We start from the raw sequence: 12,581 nt of genomic DNA on the forward strand, positions 1-12,581 counted from the left end.
ATGCTTGGTCATAAGAGTAAGTGTTTCCTGAGAAATTCCGTTAATTAATAAGTAAAGTAAGTTTAGACACGCGAAAGTAAGAGAATTTCTCGCAATTAAGATCTAATTTATTCTATAATGTAATCCACACTTGTAACTGCGCGTTATTGTACATGTATATCTTTCTTTATATTATCCATGCATTATCAGAGTGAAATAAAGCGTAATTGTGTCAGACTAAGACTAGTGTCGTACTTGCGAGATGAAACCTCGATGAGATAAGAAACCGATGTGTCAATCGCGCACGATTCTTCATTTCGCGATTGAAGCACGACGACGCATCTGTTAACAGAAAGCGGCAACTGTCATTGCAGAATCATCGATCAGAGTATACAAGAGGGACGCGACGTCGGAGAGAAACTGCAAACGTTTGCCCTGGACGTTCGGCCTGTTTCGAATGGCACCCCGTGTGGCAATGCGCGTTCCGAGCTCATATTCGCCGTGATTTATCGTATTCGCGTGTGCAACCGCATGTAGGCGCGTCACTCCGCGCGGTCGGTGGATCAGATCTGTCCCATAGATCATGGAGACCGAACGTATGTATGCGCGCAACGAATAACACACGGAAGTGAAATAAAACAGAAAGGCTCACTAGCTCTCCCTGAATGACTAAAAAAAGAGCCATCGAAATGGAGAAAAACGAAGATTCATTCTCGTCAGTTGACGCACGGCTAAAAACGAAACGCGTTGTCGAAGTTAATGCACTAGTATGGATGATATTTCGATTTTCTCTCTCTTTTTCTGTCTAACGCGTTTTTTTTTTTTCGTGTATTTCAATTCTAAAGGACCGGCAATACCGGACAAAGTTTTATAACACTAAGCCTAACAAAGAATACATTACATTTGCGAAAGTTAGTACAAAGTTTTTACGAAAGTAAAAGAAAGCGAACTTTCCTTGAATCACATCGGTATAACTAAAGTACGAAGAATGGTGACTTTTTTCAGCGTTGAGGTAATAACGTTTTTATTGTTATAAAGAAATGAAAGAAAATTAATATAATCAAATCAAATCTTGATGTTGCAAATAATGAATTATTCAATGATGTAACATAAATTTTCATTCAATTTCCAATAGATTTTGCTTCAGCAAAATTTGACTAAGAATTTTAATCGAAATATCTGATATGAAAATTAAGAAATTTTTTACGACAAAATTCAATATAATTTTTTATGCCTTTGAAAAGATTTGCAGTTAAGAGGATGTGCGCATCTTCGAAAACACTTGATATATCTGTGCGCAGCTTGAAACGAGCTTCGTGAAGTGTAAAAAATGTTACGTAAACTTTAAGATTGGATGAAAAGCAATGCTTGCAAGATTCAAAACTTAGAAAATTGAGCTGTCAAAGTGCAAACATAAAATGTAAAAATGTGTGCAACGAAAATATATGTATATATATCCGTAAACATATACTTTACATAAGTATACGAATTTAACTTTTAATATGTTATAAACACCGACATCAACTACACAAGCTTTGCTTTTATTATATGTCACTAGATATGTGTGGATGACAAACATCAATCATGTGCTCTATTATTGATAATTATTACATACGCGTAATATGTGTTATTTCAGCCGTACCATTGTGTCAATCAAATTATGTAATGCATTAACTTATCAGCTATTGCAGCTGTTACATTAAAACAAAATAAACGCATTCTATAATGTAAACGTAACATGCACTTTGCTTTTCACGGATTAAAGGTGCATCAGACAATACGACAAAAAAGCAATATAAAGCAGATATGTTGGCGAAAACGTACATTGGAAGAAAACTAATGTCGCAGCCTCCGTAGACAGTCGATTGATTCGCAAAGTATGCTCGAGTAAACTCCAGCAAGGGAGGAAGAAGATTTCTCTCGAGCCGATCGTCGACGTTCGAGTTGTGCCTTTTGATTTCTCTTCTCTGCCGGAAAAGCACGATCTCTTTTTTTTTTTTTTTTATTTCCGTCCTGTGGAGATGGCTCTTTCTTTCTTCTCTCGATATCGCCAGCATCCTCCTTAAGCATTGATAGCAATAACGAGCGCAGACAAACCATGCGATAGTAGTATCTCTTTGTCGGTTTTTTTTTTTTTATATTCTTAAACTGTTTTATCATATCGTATGCAATGTTCCCGCGATGTCCTACGGTCTAATCAATCGCGTATCTGGGCAGAAAGCAGATTCGTGAAGCTGGATTTGCGCAACTCGCTCGTTACGAACGGACTACAGTCCAGACACGTCCGCCTATACTCTTACCGTAGACAAGCAAGCTTGTAAAAGGATACCTGAAGAATCCTTTATAAGATCGATTCTGCTTTCGAGCATTGGCTTTTGGCTTCTTTTTCCCGCCGCACGTTTTGCCGCGAGCGTCGTTTTATTCAAGTCGCCTCGAATGATCCTCCCACCTTTCTGTCTACCCCGTTTGGTTAACTCGATATCATCCCCTGCATCTCGAGCACTTACGCCAGCGATAAACGACGCTTAAATACCGGTTGGATCTCGACGCAATATAGAATTTCGCTTGAGGAAGGATTTCGCTATAGTCGCTAAAGAAGGCGGTCGGGATCGGGGGCAACTAGGGATAAATTGGATTGCTCGCGGTATCCATGGCTACCTTAAACGTGCACGGATGCATATACACATATATCCGCACGTCTCTAGATACGATATCCGCGCCACCATCGCGGTCAGAATTTGCATGCATGTTGGGCCAAGATCTTTCCAAGGAACTCGACTTATCGGGTATCTATCGCCTCTCTTACGAAAGGAAAGAGATAGCTGCGCTGATGCACGAAAATTTGCTAGATGGCGGCAAGCTTGGAGATCACTTTGAAATTTCCGCAGAAACGCATTGCAGCACTTTGCCGTCTACCGTAGTCGTAAAGATAGACAGATACTCGTCACTTACTTTTTCATACAGAAATTTTCCAGTAAAATTATTTTTATACGTTTCTTTGTGACCATAATTTAAAATGTTTATTGTAACGTATAAACTACATTATGATTAAAATAATAAGTAATATTGAAATATTGTTTTTAATCTGTTTATTATATAGGACTTTTATATTTATTTCATATTTTATATTTATATTTATTTTTAAATTTATTAACGAAAAATTAGAGTAATATTATTTTTAATATAAATGTCGTATTCTGATCCGCGCATACAAAAAATGTTTTATATATTCGAAATCTAGAATCAATAAAAAACACGAGTTAATACCTCGAGGTACAGCACAGAATTATTTCAAGGTATGCCATTCAAAGAATGCCGCTAATTAGAACGAATAGGAGATACAAAAGATCGCGGACTATTGTTCCGGAAAAGAAAAAGGAAGTAGCGCTGGTACAGCTGGCACAAGAGAGACTCCCATAATATCCCATTTCGAGACGACGCTAAAGCCATGACGTAAATGAGTCAACCTACTACCTACGAGAGCAAGCCCGGTCGGGGGTTATATTTCATAAGTGAGCGGTTGCACCGAAAACCGCGCGACACTTCAAAGGTGCCGCGGGAGAGGCTTGAGGTCTACATAAAATAACCGAGGTCAAAAGTATCTCGTTTCTCGCGTTACACGACGGCACGCCCGTCCGCATAAATTCGAGGACCAAACTGTCATTGCAAAGGTTTCTCGCATGGCTACGCTCTTAGGTGCAATGCACACTCCGAATTGCAAGCAGTGACGTTTCGAGGCGTAAGCCCGCGGCACGAGATCTGTATGTGTCGTATGTATATCGGTTGTTATTGTGCGCGGCTCACTCAGGGTGAGCTGTCCATCATGGGGTTAGTACGTAAACAAACGTGCAACGTGATGCATTACGACGGTGATGCAATCCACGTAGTGATGGTAGCGGTAGTTTCACCGATAAATACATTTCGATATATAGTCTTGGGTTTCATCATTAATGAAACTTCGTAAACCGCATCTCGTTCGCCGACAAATTTCTTTCTACGATGACTCGATTGTGTCATCATCATCACTGTTTCGAAAATTTTCCCGATCATTTTTGCAAATTCCTCTCCAATATCTATCGAATATTTCTGAGCGTAACTTTTTGAACGTCACAATTTTTTACGGTTTTTTTCTAATTAAAACTATATGCGGAAGATTTAATCTATATCTCTTTTTTCTCGTTTATACGATACAGAGTTATTTGCAGGCGCTTTTCGCGATTCACACGGGATATCTTACAATTAATTCGTGATTGAAATACAAAGAAAGGTATAACAACAGGCTGCTAGATAGCGGATCAAATAGTTCTATTTGAAGTAATTTTTTATAAAAATTTCATTTGTGTCTCGTACACAGAGGACGTTTTTATCTATTTTCGCATTGCTTCAGTCCCCATGGAGATAGTCGTATTTTTTCTCGATATCAATCGGATTCCATGTTCACGATATCAATCGAATATATTGGTTTTCAGATATACGCGCGCATCGATTCAACAAGTACTGTACGTGCAATTAAATGTGCATTACTGCGAGATTTCATATCTCGTTCGCGTTGGTAGTGTGCGCAGCTCTGTAATGGCTTGCTGTGCAGCAGCATTTCTGGCAATCTGCGTCTTGAATAACAAAGAAAGAAAGAATTCCATTTTCAGATGACGAATAATGAAATTAGAAAATACAAGCTGTTCCATAAAAGGCATAAATCAACGATGTAATAGTATTTTCTCTTTCTCTCTTTCTCTTTATTTTGTTTCTCTTTCTCTCTCGTTTTGACAAATGTGAAAATAACTTTTTCTTTGCCTGGAAATTAAAAAGCGTGATCTAATTTAGAAAATAATATTAAAAATCGAAAAATATTTTAATCTGAAGATTGTAATGCTTCAGGATTGTAAGTAAATAAGAATAAATTAAAAAGAATTCCAATTTGAAGTAAATTTTATTTAAACAGAGCTATAATCATTTTTCAGAATATTCACGTGTGTCAACTTTTGCTTATCTATGTACAATAAAAAAAAGCATTAAACGTTTTTTGTAGTATTATAAAAAAGCGTTACGACAAATTAACTGAAAAATTTAGATTAATTTCTAAAAGTTCTTTTTTTAAAACAAGAAAAATGCGTGATTTATATCATCTCTGGCTCGACAACTTTCATTATAATAATTTATTAAATTGTTCTCTTATATTAGAAATAATTGTAGATATATCTGCTTTAATTCGGTCTCGAATTTCTCGCTTGATTACTTAACTTAGATAACACATGGCGTTACATATATCTTAACCTTTGTAGGCTTTGTGGGGGAATGCGGGAATTCGAGAGAATGCGGTAGAGCATGCGAAGCAAACATTGTTAGCGTTTCTACCTCTTCTCCATGTGTGTGAAATAACTTCCACATTTTCTAAACGCTTACATAAGTAATATTTTGCAACATTTATTTATTTTAAGTATTCTTTTTTTGTAAAATACTTGTGGAAACATTTGTTGCTATAAAACATATTTTTGACAATTATTATAATTGCGATAAATGTTTATTAGATATAGTAAGTTTGTTATTAATTCTGTAAGAAACTTAAGATATTAGAAATAAAATATCGATAATTAAATATTATACAATAAAATTGTATAACAACGATTTAATTATTCATTTAACTTCAAGTGAGCTTTACTTTAATGCATTTTTAATTTAACTACTAAGGTATTCAGTACTAAAAATTAGAAGTTCCTCTAAAAACAGAGGCAATAAAATTTTGATCGATGAAAAATCAACTTCAAGTTCGCTAAAGAATATTGAAAGAAGGCTTATAAGTGAACCATGAAACTTTTAACAAAAGTAGACAATTAGAAGATCGAAAAGAAAGTTTTGCAAGATCTTTACAAACTTACAAAGCCTTTGTTTGTCGAATTATGTACTTTTATTGAGGAACAAATTGCAAGATTATTCGGTTTGCAGTTTTGCATTATTTTTTTTTCAAAATTCAATGTTGCGAAAATTTAATAGATATTACATTGCATGAATACGTCATTATATAACAAAGCTCTTTCCGCAATATAATATTAGAGCGGATTTTTTTTTCTTTGATAAGACTAGCAACATTTAATCTCATAATAGAAAATTTCATGATCCGTTAGGCAAACTCAAGCGTTTTTTTTAATTTTCCATTGCATAGGACAAGAAAGTGTGCTCGTGGGAAAAGAAATGTAGCCTTCCTTTGGACGCTTACAAAGAAAATCCCGGGCGCTTAAATATGACGTAGCGACCGCCTTCTCATAATCTGTATTCAACCGCTGTAATCACTTTCGCTCACTTCTTTCCGAGATTGAATTTCACGGTAGCTGTTTAAAAAGCGGAATTTATATTCGGCTGGGCGCACTTACTGCGCCGGGGGATAAGCATCAATGCTATTTGGTCATTAAACATTGATCGAGATTCTTTTTTGCTCGTGTCGCCGTATATCACACTACATCGTGCGAATTGTATAATTCTTCAATTGAGAAAAAATGTGAAATCAGCAAGTACTCTTGTGTGTAATGCTCACATTTCTGCCGATATTGTTTGTTGAAGCTAACATTAAGCTTTTATAACGTATAAATTATTATAAATTGCAATATACTTATATTTATATCGAGATCTTTATTCAATAGTATCTCTCATTAAATTCGATTATTAATTAATTTATTAAATTATATTATATTCTGATATGTGTCAAACATTCTCTGATGAGAATATAAAAAGTATATATATATTTGATAGAAAAGTAAATATTTTATATTTATTTATATTTAATTATTAAACCTAATAACAGTATAGCTGGAAAATTTATTTGTTTATTTTTGCCTTTGAAGTTATTCAGAGCTCAGAGTGTATATTGTAGATTATTGTAATATTTAGTATAAAACTGTAGTGGCTTCTCACTATAAAGTTCTTTCATTATAGTTGCTTTCTGTTTGGCTTCATTTGATTGATCACGATCAAAAATTACTCTCTAAGGTTCAATTTCACTGCTGATTGTTATTTGAGAAGATTATGTTGCGTTTCTCTCGTAATTGTTTTAGATGTCTTTGCATTTGTAAGTATTCTTACAATTAATTTCTATAGGATGTACCAATAATAGGCATACCGTGTAAACGTGAGCTATTTTATTTTCTCCTTTGTTTACGTATAACAAATAGTATTTAATAATAATAACAATAATAATTAATAATAAATAAAATAACAATAAATTAATATATGTATCCCAAAATAAAAAATGTTATGTAGCACATATCTTAGAGAAACATTTACTTTTTTATATTGATTCAAACTTGCAATTATAAAATGCAAATATAAAATAATCAAGAAGAGAGAGAGAGAGAGAGAGAGAGAAATTATGTCTCGCAAAATCTGTACATATCAAAAATACGATGAGTAAAAACTCTATTGATCTATCGTCTACATTGATAAAAATTTCGATAAACTTCTTACAAATCACTCTACCGTACGATTCATCCGAATAACTAACTTTCGACGCCATCATGACTCCCGGAACGATAATGATCCATTAAGAAAGCCGGAACTTTGTCATTCCGGCCAATACTTTCGGTTCGCTCGTTGCCGCCGCCGCTCGACGAGAACCGATCTCGCGCAAAAAGACAAAAAGGAAGAGAGAGAGAGAGAGAGAGAGAGAGAAAGAAAAAAAAGGAGAGACATTAATCGGGAGAATACGGCGCCAGGAACGCGGGCCGAGTCTTCTAACTTTCCATCGAACTGGAAACCCTCGTCTTTGTACTTGGCGCGGGACGTCGTTGAGTGCGCAGGATGACGAAAGAGAGCGGGGTGTCTGGTAGGGCGAGTATTCGCCTCCCGATTCCGGATGAACGGATTTCGTTGAAAGCAGATTTACATTTCTCCGGCTCTCTCTACGGCGTCCCACCCTCTCACGCTCTATCCACCCCTCTCGCTGCGTTCGTAGCTTTTCTCGCGACATTTTCTTCATACATTGTTCTAACGATGGGCTCGCGCTTGATTTGTTGCAGGTGGAGGCAACCGCGAGGCAACAGCGGACGAAAGACGAGGACGGGGCGCAATGGAGCGAGATCAATCTCCTCCTTCAGCCGTTTCATTACACGAACGGCCAATTGACTCTACGTTGCACCGCCCAAATACCTGATGGCATCTACTTGAAGACGAGCGAACTCCAGCTCGGCACGGGTCTACGCGAGCCCGTGCCCGAAAGAGGTGACTATAAAAATTTTATTTCCATGCCCTGTAGTATCTTATAAACCGTCGGTCGCGGATTTTTGCGCCTCATAAATCCGTTCTTCGGATCTCGCAACTCGTTGGCTGTTCTCACGAACTTTCGCGATATAACGTGTGCTATTACGCCCGATTCGATCATCCGAATCGAATGGCGTCGTTTAGAGATAATTATGTTGAATTGGAGAAAAATTGAAAATATTCTGTACTCAGCTTATGATTTAACACATTTCTCTAAATTACAATTTAATATTTTCATATTTATACGCTACATTCTCTTACTTCATCTAATTCGAGCCAACTGAGCTATTTGAATGATAATTGCGTTTAGTTGCCAACGTGAATATATTTGAGGAGAGAAATACCCAAGGTCAACGTAAATTAAATCGAGTCTGATTAAGTTATCTCAAGTTAAATTATGTTCGATTAGAATCAGATTCCTCGCTATCCGATATCGCTATATGCAATCTTACCAGAGGATTAGTATGATATCCTTCTCGTGACATATCGGTAATTATAGCAAATTCAGTAGTAGAGCTCAACGAAAAGATCTACGGGAGAGAAAGAAAGAGAGTGATAAATAGTCAAATAATTTTTTTTTTTTTTTTAATGGCACGATATTATTTGATCTGGATGCTCATCTCTATTTTTTTTATAACTTTGCGACCAATATCAACACTCTGCGAGTAATAGTCGCGCGCGCTCAGGCTACTGGAGCCAGGATTAGTCGGTCGGTCGCACGGACTAATAAATTTCGAGAGCGGGGTCCACCCACTTGAAATCGGTAAGGAAGCCTCCGGTGCATGCTGCGCTCGCTTCCTGCACGCGACGTCGACGAGATTTAATTGAGCGGCCACGGATATAACCGACGCTTCCATTACCCTTCCGCTTGACCGACCTGTCCTTTCGCCCTTTGCCCGCCGCATCCGCCGGCGTTCCAACTTTCGTCGTCGCGTGTACGTGCGCAGTCACTGCTGCACCGATGACGTCTGCCGTTTCTCTCGTGGATGTTGCATAGATGCGAAATAATTCACGAGAGTTTTGCTCGGAAATACAGATTAAAGTTGTGAATCTACTTGAAAATTCTCTAAAAGCCAGTTGCTCGCGATACTAATCTTAGTGTATATCTCTCAAGTATTTTATTTTTTTATAAAAATTAATCTCCATTCTAGAAAAAGATATAAATATATTTTGTATTTAATTATATTTTTTGAAAAAATTGCAATTAAATTATATGTCAATATAATACTGTAAATTATTCGCCTATTCTATAATATTTTATTCTTTCAATTATTCAATTTTTTTTTTACAAGAAGAAGTAGATAAGAATTATTTTGCAATGATATCATTAAAAAATTTTAATTTTACTAATTTTAGCGCTTAGAAAATAATCACTGTCTTTTATTATAAAATTGGCCGACGCGCGATTGCTACATTTAACGTATTCAATCCCGTTGTGTGTATGTGTAATGTTCAATCTCATTTCGACAAGTTCAATTTTGTTACAATCGTGCACTATTAATCCTGTGCCAGAGATCGGGAGCTAGTTTAAAACCTAGCTTTGAAATTGCAGCAGTATGTGTCAATAGATTACACTGATGCAACTCTCACTAGCAGTGTCCCCGTTGGCAATCCCAATTTTATGATCGCATTCGTACCCTGCGGAATCGAAAAGTATCGTCTGCCGATAATCTATATCCTGGTGTTTTGAATCTGGCTCTCCATGGATTCTGTTCAAAATACGGGTGATTGGATACTTCCGCTCGCTCGACAGTCGGGAAAATATCCAGTGGGTTTTTGCGCATTGTGCAATTCGTCCCGGGAAAATACGATGAACGTATAAGCGTTGTTATACACTTTTTTGTCTCTTTTATATCTTGCTATGATATGGCATCCCCCTGTTTTCCCAGAAAAGCCACACGTTATACATGAGTTTTATTGTTTGCTATTATGTATCATACTGCGTACGGTTTTTTGGTTAATAAATACCATATTCCATTTTTCAACGTTGCACAATCCATGGTACGTAAATTGTTATCGCTACAATCTGGCACGATATTCAAGCTTTCGTTTTACGTTACTTTGAAAGTTTCCTTTCTTTTTATTATTTTAATCGAAATAGTCCCTTAAAAGATTTCTCTGCGAAATTTTATTTTAAAATATATATTTTATACGGTGAGGTAAAAACTATATAAATTAACAATTTTCGAAAGAAGATTAACAATGTTTAAAAACATTTTCAAATGGTCAACTTAAGAGAAATTATTACTAAGAAACGTAGCTAACATTAAAAATATTAAAGAGAATTCAACATCAAAGTGCTCGCAGAAACCATGGATGAAACGTAGTACGAGAAAAGACTATATAGAAATTTTAAAGATCTTGTCTCTACATTTACGGATGTAAACTTTTATTGCGGGAAGATATAGAATATATTTGCGCTCACAGAATAATGTGAGGGATGTTGCCGTACATCTTTTAGCGATTTTCTTCCGCTGACGTGAACTGAAGTTTAATATGTGAAACGGTTGCAAAATAGATGGATGACTTGAAGAGATGGTTGGCAGGTGTTGTCGCGAAGACCGTCGCGGAGAATGTTCATGAATTCGCCGACGTAGTTGGAGCCTTGAAAAACTTCTTATCACGATATTGAGGATGATGCTGGCGAGCGCATGATATGCAGCGCGTGTGCCTCTTTAATATGTCAAGCTGATAAACTCGCGTTATTTCGATATAGCCAATCAACTATGCAGTGGTAAACCAGAGTTATTCCGAGATAGGTAATCAACTATGCTGCGGTAAACCGAAATATCACACGTAATATGAAGCTAAAGTACAGCGTACAGATATTACAGTATCCATTGTTACAACAGTATAATACGTACATGTATCGTCTTGTAAGTTAGAATATTTTCTATTTTTTAATGATTCTCGCACGTTCAATTCGAGAGGCGGACACTGATGAATTCTGTCGGCGATATCAATAAAACATTTTGACATATAATCTGCCGGGTAATCCCTTTTCCAAAGTGCGCACATACATGCATTTTGCGAAAATAAAGGAAAATCATTTGTACGCGAAACAAAATTAACGTGCGTACATTCAATCCTGTACACAAGTTGACCAGTTGCCAGCGGCGTAAATTTAATAAATCGCGGCGAAACGTGGATTACGAAACATATAAAAATTTCGATTTTAGCGCATAGCGACATTTATCAGAAGTTGGTACACGTCTGACGGTACCATAATCACTTTTCCGCTGGGTCGTGTATTAATCCCTCGACATTTTTCGTTAAATATTATTCGCATCTGTCGAGCTACTGTACTGTTAAACTACCGGGGAGCTCGGTTCACCTCATATTTGTTTATTTTAAAAAGGGCGGAGGTCTATATTCCGACGAAAGCGAGACGTACATTTTATTTTCAATGACATTTGCCCGATAACATTTAATAAGCGCCGATCGCATGCAGCATGCAGCATGCAATGTGCAGCGTTCTATAAAAGACTTGTGTGGCATTTACAGAAAATAAAAGCGACCACAAAAATAGTATTTTTTGTTTACGTTAGTTTTTTTAACTCAATAACTCGCGTCTTTTATACAATGTTCGATTTACATATAACATTGATATAACATAATATACAACATAGTAAAGCGGACGTTAATTTTTGCAATATTCTTTCTTTTCAATTCGATATACGTAACATCATTTTATAGTGAATGCATTTTTTGATTTAGCCATTTTATAACATATTTAATTCTAGAAAACTGTTATTGGTAACGCAGTTTTAAATATTTTTCCCGTTTATATTTTGATGTATGTTTTATAGCTATTACAAATACATCAATTATTATATGTTGCATATAACTGATATGTGTATTTATTCAACTTTATGTAATTATTGTACTGTGCTTACAAAGTGACATTAATAATATTTAATATATAACTGTATGACATAAAAAATAATACGTGTAAATATCAAAACATTTAACATCAAGTTTATTTTACCCCATATAGTATTAAAAATTTTACTTGTCAAATTGATAACACTAGTTTCACGTTTCCTAAGTTTCTATTTTTTAACTTAAAACACATGCAAGCACATCAAAAATATAGTTGCATGAAATAAAAATGGAATAAATCTAGAAGCTCGAATAACAGACAAGTATGTAAAAATATCATATATTTCTTGACTAACGTCGATCAATACTAGTTTCGCGTTCAAGTTACAGAACTTGTATACATGAATATAATCATATTGAGTCAGGGAATATGCATTCGCCCCAAAATGATGTTATATAACATCTCCGCGCGCGTTACGCGAGATTGCCTTTGCTCTGGAGAGTTTGTTCCCACGCAGAAAAACTCGCGTCGT

At 35.9% G+C, this 12,581-nt stretch overlaps 1 protein-coding gene across 1 annotated transcript in view; it reads left to right on the top strand.

Annotated features, from left to right (window-relative positions):
* LOC115233966 (platelet endothelial cell adhesion molecule-like) overlaps positions 1 to 12,581 on the top strand; it is a 142,260-nt gene that overhangs the window by 118,051 nt on the left and 11,628 nt on the right. Inside the window, exon 5 of the mRNA XM_029804633.1 lies at positions 7,986 to 8,187. Within this exon, the coding sequence (XP_029660493.1) occupies positions 7,986 to 8,187 (202 nt within the window). The remainder of the gene's footprint in view (positions 1 to 7,985; positions 8,188 to 12,581) is intronic.

The sequence above is a fragment of the Formica exsecta genome, unplaced genomic scaffold (genome assembly GCF_003651465.1).
Source record: "Formica exsecta isolate Colony F162 unplaced genomic scaffold, ASM365146v1 scaffold192, whole genome shotgun sequence".
NCBI classification, from domain to species: Eukaryota; Metazoa; Arthropoda; class Insecta; order Hymenoptera; family Formicidae; genus Formica; species Formica exsecta.